The following is a 22816-nucleotide window of genomic DNA, read 5'->3' on the forward strand; positions in this document are numbered from 1 at the left end:
CCTCTCCTGGAATTGACACCTCCTCATCTATTATTGGGAGTGGACTATATCCACCCTTATTGAATTGGCCCTGTCAACACAGGTTCTCCACTTGCGAAGTAACTCCCTGCTCTCCATGTGTCAGCATATAATGCCTGCATCTGTAACTTTCACTCTATGCATCTGAAGAAGTGAGGTTTTTACCCACGAAAGCTTATGCCCAAATAAATCTGTTAGTCTTTAAGGTGCCACCAGACTCCTTGTTGTTTTTGTAGAGACAGACTAACATGGCTACCCCCTGAGACAGAACAAAGTAAGTCACCAAGCAAAATAAAATAAAATGCGCAAATCTATGTCTAATCAAACTGAATACAGGTAAGATCCTCGCCAGTTCCAGAATGCTCCCTTTTACAGACTAATCTCCTTTTAGCCTGGGTCCAGCAATCACTCACACCCTTGCACCCTGTCCTTTGTTCCAGTTTCTTTCAAGTATCCTGGGGGAGTGGAGAAGCTCCCTCTTTAGCCAGCTGAAGACAAAATGGAGGGGTCTCCCAGGGGTTTAAATAGACTTTCTCTTGTGGGTAGAGACCCCCTCCTCACTCGTATGCAAAGTCCAGCTCCAAGATGGAGTTTAGGAGTCACCTGGCCAAGTCACATGTCCATGCATGACTCACAGTTTTTAGAGGTAGCATCCATTGTTTACATACTACCTTGTGTGTCCTCAAGTAGACTCTTATGTGGATTGGAGCCTTCCAAGATCCATTGTCCTTTAACTGTTTCTTGATTAGGTACTTAATTTCACCATTCCTTTCTCCAGGAACTGACCAAATGCTCTACTAAGGTTATTTAGAAATCAAGTCAGTACACAGCCAACATTCATAACTTTGAATACAAAAATGATACATGCATACAAATAGGATTAATACATTCAGTAGGTCATAACCTTTGAGATATGTTACATGACATATGTAGCATAAAACACATTCTAAGCATATTTCCATAAAGCCTTATGGGAGGTACTGTCATAACCACCCTGAAGGGTGGGGAGGAACTGCATAATGGTGAAGTGATTGGATAATAACTAACTGCTAAGCATGGTCAGACATCTGTCAATACTAACATTATATTGAACTGTAATGGTCTCATCCCTAACTTGAAAATATAAATGATTTCTTAGTCCTACTTTGTAGCCTTGAGAAATAACTTGCTCTTAATCTTAGCATTACTTCCTAAGTGGGGGCTAACAAGCAGTCCCTCACTCCTCTCACAACTGTAGGTCTGGATTTTTCCTGCTTCAAGCAACGCATATCCCCAAATTGCACTAAAGCTACTTTGCAAAATTCTCAGGAAAACTTACCAGCCTCTGCAAAGATGTGTTCAGAAGCTACTGATAAAGTAGATATTGTAGGTCGGGGGAAGGTGATATAATAGATTCTATCATACAAACCCAGGGCAAACAGAGTTTTGCAAGTCTGCCTTACTGATTTCCTTTTCTCCTCTGAAAACCTAGAACATGCAGCTGTGAATTTCCTTCACAGTTGGTTTGTGGCCAGCATGTCATTATCTGGCATGTTCCTGTGCAAGGTCCCAGGCATGGAAAGCTTTATCCATCAAACAAATAATTATTTAGGAAGCTGGGAGGGTGAAAACCGAGGTCAAAGCCAGACTGTTTTGCAATCTTAAACATAGCATTCACTCAGTATTTATTATCTTCAAACCTTTCTGAAACAGCAGCAGTATGCATTTCTGTTGTGGTCAAGGGGAAAAATAACCAAACCTTATACCTGTAAAACTCCTAAAAGTTGGTTTTCTTCAAGTAGTGTCCCTATGTGTGCTCCACTTCAGATGCCCATGCTTCTCTCACACCTTGGATCAAAGATTTCTAGCTAGCAGTGCCCCACACACGCACCCCACACCTCCCCATGGCAGACACCAAGGCTATATAGCAGGGGTGGGCAAACTTTGTGGCCTGAGGGCCACATCTGGGAACAGAAATTGTATGGAGGGCCATGAATGCTCACAAAATTGGGGTTGAGTTGGGGATGCGGGCTCTTGGCGGTGGGGCCAGAAATGAGGAGTTCAGGGTGCGGGAAGGGGCTCCGGGCTGGGGCAGGGGATTGGGGTGCGGCAAGGGGTGCAGGCTCTGGCTGGAGGTGTTGGCTCTGGGGTGGGGCTGGGGATGAGAGGTTTGGGGTGCAAGAGGGTGCTCTGGGCTAGGATCAAGAGGCTTGGAGGGCGGGAGGGGGATCAGGGCTGCGGCGGGGAGTTGGGGCATGAAGAGAGGCTCGGGTGCAGGCTCTGAGCAGCACTTACCTCAAGCGGCTCACGGAAGCAGCCGCATGTCCCTTCCCCGGCTCCTAGACAGAGGTATGGTCAGGCGGCTCTGCATGCTGCCCCGTCCACAGGCACCCCTGCTGCAGCTCCCATTGGAGCACTGGAGGGAGCCATTGGAGCGTGTAGGAGCCAGAGCGGGGCCATGGTGCAGCCCCTGACCCCGCGCCCCAGCTGGAGCCCTGGAGCAGGGCCTTGCCGCGGTTTCTGGGAGCCACGGGGTGTTGCCTCCGACCCCGCGCCCTGGCTGGAGCGGGGCAAGCCCCAGACCCCGTTCCCTAGCGCGAGTTCGCCGGCCATAGTTTGCCCACCCCTGCTTTATTGGGATGTGTGGGCGAACCATCCTCCGTTCCTTCTCTGCTGCCTTGGCCCAAGACAGAATACAGGTGTATCTGCCAAAAGCATACTCTACTTTTCTCTTGATCTCGTTTTCTGTCAAAGTTAGTTGGCTTAGGGTTGTTAGAGTTTATATGGGGTGAGAGAACTGTCTTCCCTCTCTTTTCCCTCGGGAGCTTTGTTCTCTTGTGGCAGGGTATGCCTGGTTCACCAGGTTTCAGTGCTGCCTCTCTTGCCAGGAGGCTACACTGGCGAGTGACGGACACTCCAAATGTGTCCATTTTCTGGGGGAGTCCCACATCTCTCAGAAATGCTCATTTTCTTCAACTGCTTGATCATGTCCATTCCATTGTAGGTGTGTATGCTCGCCCTATGCACCGGTGCCGGAAGTTTTTTCCATAGTGGTATCCGTAGGGGACCAGCTCTGGTGCCCTCTGGAGTGGCATGCATATGGTGTAAGAGGTGCCGCCCTCCCCCCCCTCCCCACACACCTCAGTTCCTTCTTACCGCCAGTGACTGTGCTGGAACGTCTCTTTGCCTCAGCAGGCTCACTCCTCTCAACTGTGGCTGGTTGTGAACTTTTTTTATATAGTTGTTAAAAACTTTGATAGTTTTATAGTCCCCTTAGTGTAGAGTTAGCGATAGTTTGTTAGTCCCGAACAGGACTTAGCGTAGGGACGGGGCATGCCCCGGTCCCCAGGCTTCAAATCTTGTGATTGTTGCAAGAAACCTATGCCAGTCAGGAATCCTCATAGAAGCTGCCTGAAGTATTCAGGAAAAACCCATGTTAGTGACAAGTGTCACATCTGCAAGAGCTTCAGACTGCGGACCAAAATGGAGCAGAACATTCGTCTCCAAGCGCTCCTTATGGAGTTGACCCTCACACCGGCCTCAGACGACTAGATCAAACTCTGCTCCTAGCACCACAGCCTCAGTACTGGCTAAAAAGCAAGAAAGAAGGGCCAGGAGGGGACAGTCTCCTACGTCCCGTAAAGGGAAGGAGAGAGCTAGAGGCGAGCAAAGACCCGTGTGGGGCAGCTTTTCCCCTTCAAGGCCCGCACGCCCACCACCCTGGGGAGTGGCAGAGGCACTTGGCACCTGGCAGTGCCATCCATGCTCCCTGCCAGTGCTGCCCACGCCAGCCATGGAGGTGCCCTGTTTGAGGAATAAACCTGCCTTGGGACCCTTTCAATGGTCCCCATCAGTGCGACACCGCTCCTCGCCACAGGGAGTGCCCTGTCAGCGCTCGCCTGAACAGTGTCACCAGTCCCCGGATGCAGGCTGGCTTGCCTGCAGAGTTCCCGGCGTCAGTCCCCAGATTCCAGGCAGCGTTCCTTGGGCTCTAGGTGTCCATTACCAGCGGTCTGGCGCAGACCCACTGCGCCACGGCACCAGTCCCCACAGCCCTGGTGCCGGGAGCACCCAAGTCTCTCTCCCAGCTCGCAGCACCGCTCTGGAGGGTCAAGACGCCAGTCCCTGAAGCCCCGTTGCCGGATCACCAGTACGGTTCACCGCAGGTGCATCGACGGTCTCCAACACGTTGGTCTTCTCGCTCCCGTTTCTGCTCCTGCTCTACAGAACGGCACCGCTCGTAAGGCATAGATCATCGGGGTACTGTCGCCGATCTTCCAAATGCTGCTGTCGGTCACTGGGATCGCGGCACCGAGAGCCATCGCCCTGTACAGGTCCTCAATGGAGGTCCGCAGCCAGAGCTGACGGGATTGAGGTAGACAGGTGGCCTTGGCACCGTCCTGGTCCCCCAGACAAGTCTCCCCCTCCTCCAGCTCCAATAGTGAGGAGGAGACCCTACCTGCAGGACAGGGCCACCCATCAGGGGCATCATGGCCCCAGGGCCAGTGGCCGGCCCCCTAGCAACTCTGGAACCCCTGGGGATTTCCCCACCCGTTATAGGGGCATAGGTCATTTTCAGGGGCATCTGACAGACGATCGGTGACAGACAATCAGCAGCAGTCTCCCACTGCCCCCTCACGTGGCTACGGAGTCAGAGCAGGTTCCCCAGGGCCAGCCAGCCTCAGCTGAGGCTCCCATAGCAGCAGTGGCAGAGTTTGCAGACCTGCCTGTACCTGCCGCCTGATCATCTATCCATCTACCAGTATTTTTTCCAAAAACTCATAGTTCCAGCAGGAATCCTATTTCCCTATGCTGGGCATTAGAAAGGCCTTAGCTTTCTACCTGGATAGCAATAAATGGCTTAGGAGATCTCCTAGATGATTCGTGGATAGATCTGACAGGGCTCCCATTTCTACTAATGCATTTAGACAGTCTTTATTGGGTTGTATCTGTACCTTTTATGAGTCTGCAGGTTCTCAGCCCCCCCAGGGTGCAAGTGCATTCAACTTGACATCTACTGCATTTTTGAAGAGTGTCCCAGTATCTGAGATCTCTTCTGTGAGGCACTGGTGAAGTTGGGAGCATCCTGTTCAATAACCTATGCTGTGAAGGCATAGGAAAGAAATGGGTCAATCACTGAATGGAGATCTGTTCGTGGATATTGTCCTAATCGGAGATTAAATCATAGGAATAGTTTAATCATTGATTTTAATTTTAGTTTTGTATTGAGTCTTCCTTGGTGTGCCTCTAGATTGCAATAATCTATAAACAATATTTCTGTTTACTTGTAACTTTTGTTGAAGCGAATTTCTGTTTAGGTAAATCCTATTAGGTCTATATATATTAGGTCATAATAATGGGTGAGGGAATAAATTACATGCTAATTAAAATGACAAATACAGATTACTGTATTACAATGTCAGAAGAAATACATCGTACAATTTGATGATTTTTTTTTTTCCATGACTACTTTGCGGTTGAATCCAGTGGCTGTTTTCTAATGACTGGTTGCATTTTTTTTCCAGGTAATTTACTTAAAGAAAACACCAGAAGAAGCATACAGAGCACTTTTATCTGGATCTAATCCACCATATCTTCCATTTAGGTATGTCTGCAAATGAAATATTACTTGGTCAAAATTTTTTTACTTTAGAACTTGATTTTCTTGAGGCATTTTCAAAGTCATGAATGTGTGATGTAAAAATCTTACGGTTATAAAATGATTACTTCCCAAGAAATTCTTCTTTGACTTTTGGAGAAAACATTTGCTCCCAGATGGAATAAGTCCATATGGATTGAGATCCATGTTTAAGACACATTTCCATCTGAGAAAATCACTGCTGATCAGCCACTAATTAAGGCTGACAACATTGTAGCTCAAAATTAATTTATTAGAAAGATTATAACTTGCTGATAAATTTTTTTCCATGTCATACACTGAATTTTACAACAGAAGCCATCTCAATCAGTTTCTTCCAGTGGGGCCTGTATAGCTAGACTTATGAATTACGTTAATTTTATACAAGTGTATAGTGTCCCCATTTTAAGGGGGACATTTGAGGCTCAGAGTTAATGACTGGGTGTTTTTTCCGTTTTTTATGGATAAATTAGATTGAGGCATTTTAGGTAAATTTGCATTGAAATTTGCATTTAAAGAGATTTTAATCTCTTCTTTGGGTATACATAACACACAGCAAGGATTCTCAAACATTTTTATAGTGTGGACCACACTTCAGTAGTATTGCATGGACCACCTGCCCTCCCATTTCTGGTCACAACAATCCATAGCAGCTCTGGTAGGCTTACATGCCAGCTGGCTCGAAGAGGCCATTGGGCAGCCTTAGACCTCCTCCCATAGGGAATTGCCCTGGTGCAAGGGGACCTCTCTGCCTCTTCCATGGCAGTGTAGGAGGCATTTTCAGGGCAGACATGTGTGCCTGCAAAAAATAATAAAGCATGTTGAAAGAGGGTCTGAATTTAGGGCAGCCCAGAGGACTGCCTAGTGTACGCTGTGGGCTGTGCTAGCTCCTGCAACTGCTCAGTGAAGGAGTATCAAACTGTCATCCCTCTGCTGGTGTCTGCCTGAATCAGGCTCTTGGACAAACAGTTGGGTGAAAGCTAGAATAGCTGGATGTAACAGGCTTTTCTGAGGACCATTGTGGCTACAAAAACCTCTTGCTGATGACTTTGTTGCTAAAAGTACTTGGCATCAGTTCAGTGATCAAAGCTTTATCAGAAGAGAGCTGTTTTGTTCACACCTTGTTTTAGACATCTGCCAAAAATATACAAAGTTGGCTAAGCTGCTGGCATCAAAATCCTGCTAAGCTGCCACTGTTCATAAAATAATAAAAAGGCACTCGGTGGCCTGAATAAAGAAACGTACCTTTTATATTGAAATGCCAGTGCTTGGTCATAAAATCCACAGGATCGAAAGTGCAAAATGTGTGGACCGAAGTATGAGTTTTTGAAAAAGCAGTTGAACTAGTTTGTAGTTAGTCTTAGTAACTGTGTCCCAACTAGTGCATTTTTCTGGTTCCTGGTCTTTCCCCTCTAGTTTGTGAGTCGGGTAGTGTCTCTCGTCTGTTGATGCAGATACCGTTTCTGAGGCTTTAAGGTGTGGTCACATTCCTGTCCTTGCAATACATTCTCTGCCTCTAGTAGTATAAAAAAGGCAGCATTCAGCTCTTCTGCCTTTATTGCTTATTTTGAGAGAGTGACAAGTAAAAATCCTTTCTCATCCTTTAGGGGACAGAAATTTGGGGAGCTTTGTTTCTTAAATGGCCTTACCCACTGAGCTCATGCTCTCCTTTTCCTTTCCTTTCCCCCATCATGGAGAAGACACAAAGCAAGCCAAACTTCAGGAGACATAGAAGGGCGCTCTGCCACAATCGCTCCCAGTCCATGGACTCTTATTTTGCTAGGGAAAGGATTCAGAGCATGGATTTGTTAAGGCCTCAGCCTACCCTGCCCCACACGAGCCAAAGTTTTCTTAGAAACAACTTGAGAGTGGTTCAGTCCTTTTCGGTTCTTGTGACTAAGAAAACCAGACCTCCTTCATCTATCAAGGACATCAGTGAGGGAGAAGTATTTAAAAAAAATTCTCTGAATCCCCATTCCATTTCACCTGGAAAAGAAAAAGCTCAAGGATCATCCCAGATTCTTAAGTGGATAACTGAATCACTTGGCAAGGAATCAAGCATTCTTGGAGTCTCCTTACTGAGAGAGAGAGATCCTATGCTCTCTTAGGGATATTTCCCTTCACTTCCTTTCCACTTATATATTGGATGATGAAGAGATGCTGACTATAACCCAAAATGGAGACCAGACAAGAAAAGGGGGTGGTCCTACTGAAATGATGACCTCTCCCACTCCTCACAAAAACAAAATAAATACTAAAAACTAAGAGGGGGGAAGCCGAGAATTGCACCAGATTGTCCTCTTTCCATAAGTTCTAATGCCACCATCAAGGAAGGGGCACTATCTGCTTCAGGATTTTGAAAACCCTGTGATGGAGAAGCAGGAACATTTCTTCCCCAGGCATGTTTGAATAAGAGTGGATTGATTTTGCTTTTTAATCAAAGTGACTTCAAATGACTTACTGTATTATGATTTAAGTAACCAAGCAGGAAACTTTGACTTTTTAGTTACTGTATATACTCGATCATAAGCCCATTCGTTTATAAGCCAACCTCCCCAAGATGGATAAGTAAAAATAGAAAAATTTTATGACCCATTCATAAGCCGACCCTATAATTCTGGGGTCAGCAAACTTTGGCTCCCAGGTCGTCGGAGGGCCGAGATGGTTTGTTTACCTCGAGCGTCTGCAGGCTTGGAGGTAAACCTAAGTAAACAAAGTGTCCCGGCGCGTCAGCTGCTTACCCTGATGGGCTGGGACAGCAACTGGTGGGGAAATATTTTGGGAGGGGAGAAGCTGGGGGTCAGGGGAGTAACCCCCGTGACCACCTCCCACATGACCCCACCCCTAGCCCAGGACCCCCCCACTCTCCCCATCCCATTCCTTCCCACCTTATCTGGGAAGGGCCAGGGGAGGATGTTTCAGGCCTGGCTGGAGCTGCTCCGGTAGGCTGGGCAGCGTGGCTGCAGCCTGCTCCGGCGGGCCAGACCGGGCGGTGTGGCCACAGCATGTTCCAGTGGGCTGGGCCGGGCAGCACGGCTGCAACGTGCTCTGGCGGGCCGGGCGGCGCGGCCACAGCCTGCTCTGGGGAGGCGGGGCCGAGCGGCACGGCTACAGCCTGTCAGCCCCAGAGCTGCAGTTGCTTCGTAGGCTGGGGGGAGAGCACCGTGGCCAGAAGCGGAGAGACTCTGGACCCGCCTCTTCCCTTCTGGCTCTGCTGGCTGTGCTGCCTCTCCTTGCTCCCTCTGTTGGGGGGAGGGGCTGTGTCCCACCTCTCCCTCTCTATACCCATTCATAAGCCGACCCCCTTCTCTGGTGCTTCCCTTTTTTACTAAAAAAATTCGGCTTATGAACGAGTATATACGGTACTTTCCTAAAGAAAGGTTCATTTTCATTGATTGGTATAACTATTAAAATATCTTGACTTACAACTACTGAATATAGCCTTTACACTAAACTTGGTATTTCTTTTTGCTAACCAGGAAGATACACTATATTGATATTCATTTATTTAAGCAATTATATGCCTTAACTTGCATTTATTCAGATTCTTAATTTTTACATTTGTCTGAAATGACATATTTATGTACAAGATTTTTTTTTACATGTTATTTCTTTAAGCTGCATTTGGATGTAAACTGCAATTCAGTTAAAATGCACAAACAATTTTAATATGTTTTTTATTAGTTAAATAAAACTAAATATGCAAGGTACATGTTTTGCATTTAAAACTAACTGATTTATTAAACAAAGGAAATATCTGTAGTTAGTGAAATTGAACTGATTCATTCTGGTTACCATGTCCTTCAAGTTTTTAGAACTAGTAAACTTTATCCTCTCACACCTTGTTTTTATTCATAGTTTGGTAGAGAAAAACAAGCTTTTCTGCTTTTTCAATTCCCAATTCGCTTCTCAGCAAATGAATGAACTAGTTGATTAAACAGAAATAAAGAAAATATTCGCTTTTCACCTGCAGAAGAGGCTGATTCTGTGAAAAGATGGTTTAGCACTTCAGCAACGTCTGAAGCCAAGTCTTAGCCAGTGATTTCCACCAATTCAGTGGTTGAATTTTCTTTTAAACTTGAGCAGCAGCAAATTATTTCAATAGTTTATGCCTTAACATAAGTTGTTCTGATTTCAAATTTTATTCTAAATTTGTTTATTTTTAAAAAGAAAAATATTTTAAAAGTCTGATTTTTAAATTTAAATATCCAATTTCTTATTTTTTTTAAAAAAATTCTCTCGTGTGTGTGGTGTATGGATTTGGTTTGAATCCATATGGAGAAAGGTGATGCCTACCACTGATATCCAACCTGAGAGAGAGAATGAGCAAGCTAAATCTAAGGATAAATATCTCCTTTGCAAAACTATAAAATAAGTTGCAATTCCCTTGCATTCCTCCTTTTGAAGAAGTCATTAGGGAGAAGTGGGAAACTCCTGACAAAGGAAAGAGGTTTAATTGTCAGGCGTTGAAATTCTAGAGCATCCTGGAACCTGGACTGTCATCATAGTCCCCAAGTCGATGCAGTAGTGGCAGAGATATGGTAACCTCTGCAAAAAGAAACCTTTGTGACCCATCCATTCAAACCAAAAACTCTGCAGACAGAAACGTCCTAAAAACTGATGATTCTCAAGACCCATAATGAATTTAACTTACAGAAGCTAGGGATTTTTAGTAGTGTTTGTAACGGATGGCTTCTGTGAGGCTGGCAGTAAGAACCGTGGAGCCAACTCTGTCTTAAGCCCTGGACAGCAGATAATTATCCAAAGCAAATCCTCTGTAATTTCAGGTTCACAGAATTCTGCTCTAGGACAAATCAGATAAGGTAGTGGCTGAGAGACAAATGGAAGTGCTCACTCAGGAAAATACAAGAAACTATAAGACCCTGCTGTAAAGATAGAAGCTCATTTCATTCCTAACTACAGAAAAAAATATTACTCTTATCCAGTGGGTAAGACCTTGATTCAGAATACTAAGGGGAAGTCCACATCCAGGAATGGGACCAACACTTTTTTTCCAGTCCAAATAATCAAAATGAGTTCAGCAGTGCCTGCCTCTGTTCAGAAATAGGCTGTTGGGGAGAAGGTTATCCCACTTCTGAAATGTATCTGGTTCTAATCAACTTCAGACAATTGGGTCTGGGAGCTAATGTGTGGCATAGTTATTTTCATAGAACCTTCTGCTCTTCTACATCTCTTCCAAACTTCAGGTCTCTAGTGGATCATATGTAGTATCAAGATTCCTTGGGGTAGCTCATCCTATCCAAACCAAAAGGCATATTTTTCTGTTGAGGTCTGTCCACAATGCTACGAATTCTTGTAACCCATCCATTTGAACTAATGGCATTTAATTCTCCGTTTTTAAATTTATTTTATTTATTTATTTTATTTTACAAGAAGACATCCTTCCTGGTCACAATAGTTTTGGCAAGAAGAGTCTCAAAAATCTCTGCTCTTAGAAGACACAAGCCTTAGAATACCATCCATGAGGACAAAGTAGTTCTTTGATCACAAAGTCATTTGTAACCAAGATTAAACTCACAAGAAATCATTCTTTCTTCTTCAAAACTGCAGCGCCAAAGGGAAAAGCATGGCACATGTCCGCTTTGAGAGAGTCAGTAAAAAATACTGTTGTAGAACCAATCAATTCAAGAAAACATCTCTCTATATTCATTTCCTTCCCGCTGGGCCTGAAAGCATCCACAGCTAGCATACCTAGGTAAATCAAATTCATCAGCTATCATTGAAGTATATCCAGTTATACGTAAACTGATTTCAGAAGGGATCCAGAGGCAACTCAATACATTTGTGACCTTCTGCGCAGGCAGACTGTCAGTTACCCCAGAGAAAATCTGTGCATCTACCACTTGATCATCAACTGACAATTTGATAAAGCACTACCGACTTGAACTGCATTCCTCTGCAGAAATATCTTTGGCATGAAGTTTCTCCAAGCCGTGATCCTAAAATAGAAGTATTACTAAATTTAGGGCTGTGGAACCGTCTTTTTAATTCATTCTTTCTTATGCCTTAATAAGTTTCCTTATGCTTACTACATCCCAGATGTCCGAGTGGACAAGAGATATGATCCAGAATGGAAACTGTAGTAACTTTATAGCTTCCCTTAAGGGACAAACAGCTCCTCTAGTTCACTTCATTCAAGATGCCTCTGGGTATCTATATGATGACCTCCTTAGTAGATCAGATATAATTGCTCTACACATTATTTCAACTATGGGGTGCCTAATGTGTACTTATAGGCAGGGCTTCCTATTATAAAGCATGAAGTGTTGGGTAAACATAATACCCTGTTTTCAGTTACGTATAACTTTGCTGAAGTTTAACCATGTGGGCTGAAATTTTCCATGCTGAGTGTCAGTCTCTGACATGATTGAGGTGTTTCCAAGAAAAAGGCTTTGGGGAAAGCACATTGCTTTGCCCATGTTAAAAAGTTCTGGTGATCTTTTCTTTGAGAAGCTCTAATAACTTCATGCTTTGCAGCAGGGACTTGAGCTTTATATCAGGGATGTGCTGCTTTCTGTTGTTACTGTGAAAGGCCACCCATATTTGGCAAAGTTATAAGCCTTTGAAAAATCGGAGGCACATTCTCTCTAGAGATTTGCTAGAGCTTCACAGCTTATTTCCCTGAAGATTCCATCTTGCTGAGCAGGATTTTCCCTTCAGTTGCTGCCTTCAGCTGTGTGGACTGGCAATGCTGGGTCAGATGCAGAGGAGACAAGAGAGACCTGCCTAAGGGGGGGCGGGGGCGAGGAAAGGGGCTGATTAGAGGCTAAGGCAGAGAGGGAAATTGGAGCTGCAAGTTGGGGTCATGGCAAATGGACTGGCAGCTGGAGATGGGGATGGATTGAGAGCCTGGGGAGTGGGAGAGGGCAGGGAATGGACACCAAAGATCGGACTATCAACAGAGTGGGAGAGACTGGGACTGAAAAATATAGGGAAGGGCAATATTTATACATAAAAAAATAGATCCTGAAGAGGCCATCCTATAGATACCAAGAACACTTCTCTCGGGTGGGGTGGGCTGGGAAAGAAGTCAGTCCCAGAAAGGGTGCCACCAGCTTGTCAGTCTTTGATTTTTTTGATTTTTGGCTCATGTTTTTCCCATTCACATTTAATCTCATGGACCAAACTGAACTGTCTTTGTATGTGCAGGAAGAGATACAGTAGAACTTCACAACTCTGGTGTTCATATCTTTGGACTTACCTGTCAACCTGGACACCATGTGGAACCTGAAGTAATCAATCAGGCAGCAGCGGAGACAACACCAAAAAAAAAAAAAAAACCAACCAGCAAATACTGTACTGCCTCAGGGCTTCAGCCACAGAAGGGTGCTGTAGCCGCAGGTTCGGGGGGGGGGAGAGGGGGGAGCTCAGGGCTCCTGGCCCACAGGAGCACCAGGGTTCAGGGCTTTAGACCCACGGGGAGTGCTGGGGCTCAAGGCTCCATTCTCGACTTCACCCCCATGAGGGGCTAAAGCCCCAAGCCCCGGCACGTGCACCCTTCCCCCACTGAAACTGGGAATGGAGTCATGGGGAGCCCTGGCACCCCCCGCAGGGCAGAAGCTGGTAACGGAGCTGTGGGGCTGAAGCATGAGGCACCTTGCCCTCCGCGAGGCTGAAAGCAGGAGTGGAGCTGTGGGGCTGAAGTCCTGAGCCCCAGCGCTCCCCCCAGGTCTAAAGCCCTGAGCCCTCCAGAGTCCCCCACCCGGAGTCCTGGCACCTGGAGGGTCAGGAACCCCCCCTGCTGAAGTCCGTAACGTCTTGTTCAGAGTTACGGAACATTTGAGTTACAAACAACATGCATTCTCACGATGTCCGTAACTCTGAGGTCCTACTATATTTTCAACAAGGGGGAAAAGTCAGTCCAAGAAAGGAAATACATTTTTTGTGAGTTATCTTAGTGGTGTTCAGTGCTTGTTGAATCAAATCTTGCACTACAAAAATAGTTTGACATGACGATAGTTTCATGATTGAGATTATCCTGGTACAAGTGACTTCAAATGTCAGAATTTCTCAGTGTAATGATCTAAGGAATCACTGTTGAATCACGTCTGCAGATAGTTTCTTTAGTTAGGGGAAGCTGGTAATATGACCTTTTAAATGTCTTTTGAGTATAGAAGACTATATTCTTTATTTAAATAGTTTGGAGGTTGCAGGATAGGCAGATTCCTTTAGGGGACACTAAATGTTTACTCAGAAACTGATTTAGTTTCATTTAGCTCAGTGACCTGAAAAGGCCTTAATCAGCTTAGAACTTCAGCAGTTATTTCATTTAAAGACTGCTTCAGCAAAATATTGTGGAAAAGTATCACTGTACCCTTTACCAGATATATAAAAACACTTTTATAGTTGCAAACTTGCAGACAAAGCAGTAGCTCAGAGAGGCTTATAGTCATCACTGCTCCATTTGAGATGGTTTTTTTTTTCTTGGCTGGCTCATTTTCATCATATCCAAACCCTCTAATTTCTGAAGGTCTGCTACTGAGGAAAGTGCATAAACTCTTACTGTTCCCTCCCTCCCCCCAAAAGGAACACCCATTGTATCATTCAGACATCCTTTTTCCTACTGTAACCTTGAAGTTTAAGATTTTCTTTACAACAGCAGGGAAATCCTTTTTGCGAAATTACTTAAATGGAAATGTGCATGTGTTTATATTCAAGAAAAAAGCCAAATATATTTGTATTACAGTAACTGCATCTGAAAATCTTTTGATTTTTCTTAAACACTGAGGAAAATTGAAATGCAAAAAGCAAAACTAAACTCTCCAAAAGCAGTTAGGTAGGAGACAATATGCAGAAGTCCATGGTTTTTTTTTTTTAGGAAAGATGACTTGTTTTCAGTTGAATGTGCTACAAGAGTAAAGCATACTGAATAAATATCTGTGAGGTCTGATGTTTGTATTACTGTGTTTGTTTGCAAGTCCCATGCAGATTCCATTAATAGTTTGTCACATTAATACTTCACATATAGATTAATATTTTTCATATTTTGAAACCTGTTACTACAGATCTGCATCAAATAGCAATTGGTAATGACTTTTTTTTTTTTTAAAAGGGAAATGTGTACAATATTGCAGCAAGTTGGCCACTTGAGATTGGAAGAGTTCTCTCGGGCTGCCAGCAATAAATTACCTGACAAGCAACAAAAATACAGAATATAGTATAAATTCATAGAATTAAGTAGCAAATATCTGCTTGTTACCATTTCATTATTTTATTGATCTGATGTCAAGTTATATCAATATTTCTTCATTCCTGACACGGAATTTAATGAATTGGACTAAAGGAAATACAGGAAGAACTGGAATTCAAACAGCTGCTGTACGTTTCAAACACACAGGCTCTGTGCCTGCAAATAGTTATGCATGCTCTTACTAATTAAGTAAATAGACCATTGAAGCCAGTGGGACTACTTACTTGTATACAGCTAAGTACATGCATAAACTTGAATGATTGGGACCTCATTGTGATAGGCAGAAGGCTTACTTTTTAAGAGTAGATCGTTTCAAGAACTGTTTCCCCCCCAGATTCCTGAATTTCCTCTCCTGTTTCCACTACGTAGCACTATTGGGGTCTACCCTGCACTCCAGATATGACTGCATTTCAGTGATGCTCTGTGTATTATATGTGAAGTACTTTGGGATGCCTAGGAATGAAAGGCCCAATAAAAATGTAAACAATATCTACGCGAATAAGTACAGCTTTGCTCTAAACCACTAGATTGCAAGCACTTACAAACAAAACTTCTCTCTCCAACAAAAACTAAATGCAGAAAATTCCAGATTTAAAGGGCAGTTCTATTTTTTAAAAATGACTAAAAAGGGAACAGTGAGATTGAATATTTATGGCCCTCCAATGAACTCATGTTCAGATTTGCACATCTTCTAAGTAAAAACGTTTGTGTAGATGTGAGCCCTGCAAACTCGTGCAGCAGCTCAAATTGTGTTGTCTGATTTGCACGTTGTAACTATAGTTAATGATTGTGAAACTGGAACTTATTTAACAATTCTGTTGATTATGAATAAGCTAGAAAAGAATTAAGCTCAAGTGTCTCACAGATGATTGAGACTGCCAGGATTTATAAAAACATAAACGGTAAAATCTGTTTTTGTCTCAAGGTGCACAGAGAGCAGAAATATCAAGTAAGGCAATGCCAGGTATTTCTGACCAGAACCTCCTTTTTAAGGTCTGTCCATATATTTTTGTTGTAATCCTCTCAGCTCAACTTCACGTTCATCCTAATGATATGCTAACATCACAGCCTATGTGTGACCATTAAAGTTCCAATTCTGATTTCAGATACTCTGCTATTAGACTTACCTGGTAAGAGAATCTTTAGAAAGATGGGTCCATCAGTACACAAGGGGGGGGGGGAGTGGAGAAGAGGTCATTAAACAAACTGAATTGCTGTTTCAAACTTTACTTGATGTTTTCCTGACCTCTCAAAGGAATACATTTTACAAAATGTGGAATTTTTTCTATTGTGCAGAAAACAGGAATTTTTCAGGCTCTTTTAGGGAAAATATGTGCTCTACCACTAAAATTAGCTTCACAAACTCAAAAACCTTCATGGACTGAAGTTTCCTAGTATTTGAAATTCTTATCTCTTTCAAAATGATTGATCACTTTTTCCCTTTGTACAACAAGCCAGCAAGTTCTGGCAAGCCCAGGAGATTTAGAATAAGTGACTCTGAGATTTACTATTAACCAAGCCATAGCACCACTGCGTATCCCTTTCACAGCAACAAAGTGCCAATAAAACCAGTCTTGAAACTAAGTATGATCTACTATTCTAGACAAGAGTCACGCAACTTGAAAAGACCCATAATATTATAGCAGACCCCTACACTTTTCTGTAATCAAGTGTCAAGGCAACAAAAAGGAAGCCATATGTACAACTCAAATTCCACTCCGTCTAATTATTAGAACAAAATCTCATTTTACCCCGTCATAACTATAAAGGGAAGGGTAACAGCCCTCCTGTGTACAATACTATAAAATCCCTCCTGGCCAGAGACTCCAAAATCCTTTTACCTGTAAAGGGTTAAGAAGCTCAGGTAACCTGGCTGACACCTGACCCAAAGGACCAATACGGGGACAAGATACTTTCAAATCTTGGTGGGGGGAAGGCTTTTGTTTGTGCTCTTTGTTTTGGTGGTTGTTCGCTCTTGGGATTAAGAGGGACCAGACATCAATCCAGGCTCTCCAAATCTTTCTGAACAAGTCTCTCATATTTCAACTTGTAAGTAAACAGCCAGGCAAGGCGTGTTAGTTTTATCTTTGTTTTCTCAACTTGTAAATGTACCTTTTACTAGGGTGTTTACCTCTGTTTGCTGTAACTTTGAACCTAAGGCTAGAGGGGGGTCCTCTGGGTTCTTTAAGTTTGATTACCCTGTAAAGTTATTTCCCATCCTGATTTTACAGAGATGATTTTTACCTTTTTTCTTTAATTAAAAGCCTTCTTTTTAAGAACCTGATTGATTTTTCCTTGTTTTTAGATCCAAGGGGGTTGGATCTTGATCCACCAGGAGTTGGTGGGAAAAAGGAGGGGGGATGGTTAATTTCTCCTTGTTTTAAGATCCAAGGGGTTTGGATCTGTATTCACCAGGGAATTGGTGAAGAGTCTCTCAAGGCTACCCAGGGAAGGGAATTAGCACATTGGGAGTGGTGGCAGTGGACCAGATCTAAGCTGGTAGTTAAGTTTAGAAGTTTTCATGCAGGCCCCCACATCTGTACCCTAAAGTTCGGAGTGGGGAAGCAGACTTGACAACACCACTGTCCTGTTTAGTCAGTCAATAAAACCAATATGGCCAGTTTTCATGGCCAGTGGCCTGGGTGCCAGCAAGAAGGGGGGAAGGACACAGAGCACACGAAAGAGCAGCTGCCTGTTCTCAGTTCCAGTGTTCAACCCCACTTTACCCTGGAACAGCCATTACATGCAAAGTTCAGCTTAGGCCCTGTAGGCAGGGCCGGCTCCAGGCACCAGCCTACCAAGCATGTGCTTGGGGCGGCACCTGGAGGGGGGCGGCGCTCACCTGGGGAGAGCGGGGCCACAGCCGGGCTCGCCGCCCTCCCCCAGCGCTCTGGCCGGTCGGGGAGAGCGGGGCCCCGGCCGGGCTCTCTGCCCTCCTCCCGGCGCTCTGGCCGGCCGGGGAGAGCAGGGCCGCGGCCGGGCTCTCTGCCCTCCTCCCGGCGCTCCGGCCAGTCGGGGAGAGCGGGGCCCCGGCCGGGCTCGCCGCCCTCCCCGCAGCGCTCCGGCCGGCCTGGGAGAGCGGGGCCGCGGCCGGGCTCAGCGCCCTCCCCTTGCGCTGCCCACTGGGGGGCGGCAGGAGGCTTTTTTGCCTGGGGCGGCAAAAAAGCCAGAGCTGGCCCTGCCTGTAGGCCTGAGGTGCAGCATTCTCAGTTACTCTGAGGATAGCACATGTGCAGTCTGCTCAGCACTACAAGCAGTGAGAGGCTTGAGCATGCTTACGTAGGGCAGAATCTTCTAACATTTTAGCTGCTAAAAGTGAAATAAGTCTACTGAGCATGTGTGAATAGCAATTATTCAAAGGCTTATAACTTGACCAAATTTGGACAGATTCTCAATGGCGCAGCAAAAGGCACATCCCTGACAGGACCGGCACCAGGCACCAGCCCAGCAAGCAGCTGCTTGGGGCGGCCAACGGAGAGGGGCGGCAAGTCCAGCTCTTCGGCAGTAATTCGGCAGCGGGTCCTTCACTCGCTCTCGGAACGAAGGACCAGCCACCGAATTGCCGCCGAAGACTGCTTGTGGCGGCAAAAACCCTGGAGCCGGCCCTCATCCCTGATACAAAGGTCACCCTTTCCAAATTTCAAGTCTTTGCTCAAACGATGGGGGGAGGTAGAGCTTTCCAAAAAAGACGCTGCCAACATTTTTTTTAATACTGAAAAACAACAGCCTGGTTCTCAAAAAATGGCTGACCCACTTTGACTTAAGTTTAAAAAAAAAAAAAAAAAAATCAGTCTGGTGCAGACTCCCAGCAAGGAAAGTTTCTGACCAAACAGTTGAAGTTTGGCAAAGTTATAAGCAACTGAAAACAGGGTCTTATAATGGAAAGTGTCAGGCAACCTTAATAATAAGCAGGGCTGGTAGCACCGGCTATACATTGTATTAACAACTAGTCCCAATCTTTATTGGGTCCATCAGAATAAAAATAAGGCCTTAAGTCTGAAAACGTTTGTGGGTGTTTAGTTTTATGTTAAGCATGAAACTAAAGCCTGGTCTACACTAACCCCCCAAGTCGAAGTAAGGTACGCAACTTCAGCTACGTGAATAACGTAGCTGAATTCGACATACCTTACTTCGAACTTACCGCGGTTCAGACGCGGTCCACACGGGGCAGGCAGGCTCCCCGTCGACTCCGCGGTACTCCTCTCGTTGAGATGGAGTACCGCAGTCGACGGCGAGCACTTCCTGGTTCGATTTATCGCGTCCAGACCAGACGCGATAAATCGAACCCGGAAGTTCGATCCCCAGCCGCCGAACTAGCGGCTAAGTATAGACCAGCCCTGAGTGTTTGCAAGATAATGGCCTAAAAAAACCCAACAAAAATAATAGATGCTGGAAAGCTTGCATTTTTTTTAAATTGACTTATTTTTGAATAATTAAATTGTGACAAAACATCTTTAAATAGCATGCCCTGAAACTTCTTTTAAAAAAATTCTTTTAAAATATTTTAAACACAGGTTTTTCTACTTTCTTGCTGATATTTGGAATGGGCCCAGGAGTAATTCCACGATACCTACTTGAGATATACTCTTATCCTTCTTCTCATTTGTCCACATGCCTGCCTTCTCTTTCCCTATATACTTTCTATACATATGCCTTCCTCTCTGTTTAGTTTTCATCTCTGCTGCTACTGTTACTGGTGAATGCGTTCTTGCAGAACCAGGGGAAAAGCGTACAAGCTAGCTCCCCCGATCAGTATTTACCAGCAATGATATTACGTTAGTGCATGGGACAGGAAGTGCAGTGGGTCATCAACAAAACAGTAAAACGGACTACACAGAAATCAACGAATATTCACAGTCTACTAAGGACCACTGCACCAGCCAGAGTGACCAGACTTGAGAGCACTGCACCAGGTGTCATGCAGTGAAGTTCCCAAATCTGGCTCAATCATGTGCATCCAGAAATCTGTGGGGTGGTCCCACGGGTGGTGCCAGCTAGGATCAGAGGGCATGCACTTCATGTATCAATGGAGCGTTTCAGAGCACTGTGTGCAGGGGTGTTTTTGTCCTTCTAGGCAATATGGCCAAAGAGCATACAGTGCTGCTTTTGAATACGAGTGACTGACATCTTTGTGAGATTATGACTCTTCACACAAAGTCAAAATACTTTATGCTCAGGATTTGGTGCTGACAGTGCATATGGAATGCCTCAAGTTGCTCCAGATTTGCCTGTAAGAAGGTCCAGGTTTCTGACCCGTATAGCAATACGGGTACACAGAAACACGGTCAAATATACAAGGTAAACTAACTGAAACAACAGAGAAAATATTTTTTCTGTAAGATTAATCATCTTGTTACTTGTAACAATGGAACATTTTTAGATAGAAATAGACATTCAAGTTGCACTGTCCAGTTTCATTTTTCATGAAAACTGCCTCAGAATCTTTAAAGTCCATGAGAGCATTCAGGATTTCTGTCGTTAAGATTACGTCTGGAAGATTCCCACAGAGTTGCTTGGTACTCAGCTTACCTAAGTTGTCTCAAAAGGAGAAGGATGGGTTGACCCTGTTGGGATCTGAAATTTATGTTCCAGGGAAGCTGGTTATTTTCATCCTGTGATTTAGACCATTAAGCCATTCCTTTCATTTATCAATTTGTCTAAATAAATTGATGGTTTCAAGTAAAAGATTTCCAAGTTCCAAATGGACAATTTTTTTATTTCTATAAAAATTGAAACACAGAGACAGCAGTTATCCCTGTACAGAGCTATACTCATTATGTATATTAAAATGCATCTTCTAATAGCATTTAATAGAAATAATTGACAGTGTGTGGTTATTTAGTTAATAGGGAGGTGGCTTCATGATTTTTTTTATCTATCCATAGTACAGGTAGCTCTCCAGAGTTCATACTTTTCACTGCTGCCTCTGCTTGTCTGGGTTGTTAAGAAGGCAGATAATTTATATCTCCCCTTATCGTGTGTATGAAAAACAGGAAATATTCCAATTCCTGTTTTCTGACAGGATTGCTTGGTGTTCCTCCCCTGTCACAGGTATGAGATGCATGGTGCCTATTAGTTTTGCTCTCTCCATTTTGATCTTTGATCCTAGTTTTCTCCTGTTCTCTTTTTCTCTCACCATTTCATTGTCAGGCTGAAGAAATGCTGTGAGTAATTAAACATTTTATTCCAGTGAACACTCTCTTATGACTTTGTTTAGGAATTGAATCTTTAGATTGAGCATGGTGCTTTAGTTGTAGTTAATGAAAATCTACCCTCATGCAACTATTGTTTGAAAATATGTTTTTGCTTATGTTGATAGGATAATAAGTTTTGTAAAATGAAACGAAGAAAAGTAACTTCGTTAAACTTGCTCAGTTGTCACATTTCATTACTGCATGCATTTCATCTACAAATATACAAGAGCTATTGACTTTTATGTGAGCTGACATAAGTAATGAGATAAAGCAAATTTTTATATTCATCGAGGCATTAAAATGTAACAGGCAAATTATTTGGGTTTCTACAGTTAGCTAAATCAGCTGTCATGACACTTCCTTCATGCACAATGGATTCTTAAAAATAAAGCATTAATTCAGTGCCTCTGCCACAGTATCTGATGGCTTATCAGCTGGAGGAATAGTTGGTTATTGTATACATACTAATACAGCCAGAATTATATGCTATTTGTAACTGAATGTTTTGGAATAAAAGTAAAATAAAAAAAGTCGTGTGCACAATTTGTAGTATAATAACTCATACAAAACAAGTCTAATCACCACCACTCATTACATAGTTCTGTAAACGCTTTACAAAAACACTTTGTCCTTTTCTCATAGCTTTGCCGCTTCATTACCTTCTCCATGTATAATACATTTTCCGTTACCGCTGCTCTGTTCAGGGATTTTTTCTTGATATATCCATATGTATGTTCCTACTCATTCTGTCTCTCAACAGACATAATACTAAAATACACTTGTGTTTATCTTCTCCAAACTACTTTTTTATGCATTTTAGCCCCATCAAAATTGTATCTCCTTTTATATAACAGAATTCATTATTTTCTGTGTATTTTGAAGCTTATCGAGAGATATTTTGATTTTTATCGAGAAAACTTGAAAGCTTAAAATTTTTAAATGATTGTTATAATTAAATATTTTTAATGTAACAATGAAATTATTCAAATTCAGTTTTTTCCATGCTAAAACTTATTTCAAATAAACATGCTTTTTATAATCTAGTGATAAATATGAAGTTAAACATAAAAAGTAACTCACTTGAAATGCAGCACAAAGCAGTCTGTCATTTTTACTTTTCTTTAGTAAACTTTTCCCCAAAGATAACACATGCCATTATATTTGCAACTAAATATATTTCCTTCTGGTCAGAATACATATTCTTCTTCTCTTAAAACATGAAAATGTGTATATATAAAATAGTAGCCAGCTAAAAAGGGAAGCTACACTGTATTATGATGTGCAATCAAGGCTTGCTTTAACTGTTTTTGTTCTGTATTTTCTGACACATCTGGCTTAATTAGGACCATAGGAATTGCCTAACCAGATAAGACAGACCAGAGGTCTTTCTAGTCAGTTATTCTGTCTCAAGCAGAGACTAGTACACAAACTAAGGAAATGCAACCTAGATGGAGCTACTATAAGGTGGGTGCATAACTGGTTGGAAAACCATTCCCAGAGAATAGTTATCAATGGTTCACAGTCATGCTGGAAGGGCATAACGAGTGGGAGCCTGCAGGGATCAGTTCTGGTCAATATCTTCATCAATGATTTAGATAATGGTATAGAGAGTACACTTATAAAATTTGCAGACGATACCAAGGTGGGAGGGGTTGCAAGTGCTTTAGAGGATAGAATTATAATTCAAAATGATCTGGACAAACTGGAGAAATGGTCTGAAGTAAATAGGATGAAATTCAATAATGACAAATGCAAGTATCAGGGGGTAGCCGTGTT

At 43.4% G+C, this 22816-nt stretch overlaps 1 protein-coding gene across 1 annotated transcript in view; it reads left to right on the forward strand.

The window, feature by feature from the left end:
- The window catches only part of LOC112108746 (dual specificity protein phosphatase CDC14A), a 118871-nt gene that overhangs the window by 50126 nt on the left and 45929 nt on the right, over positions 1–22816 (forward strand). Inside the window, exon 5 of the mRNA XM_026656053.2 lies at positions 5523–5602. Within this exon, the coding sequence (XP_026511838.2) occupies positions 5523–5602 (80 nt within the window). The remainder of the gene's footprint in view (positions 1–5522; positions 5603–22816) is intronic.

The sequence above is a fragment of the Terrapene carolina genome, unplaced genomic scaffold (assembly GCF_002925995.2).
Source record: "Terrapene carolina triunguis isolate 2854851 unplaced genomic scaffold, T_m_triunguis-2.0 Scaffold211, whole genome shotgun sequence".
NCBI lineage: Eukaryota > Metazoa > Chordata > Testudines > Emydidae > Terrapene > Terrapene triunguis.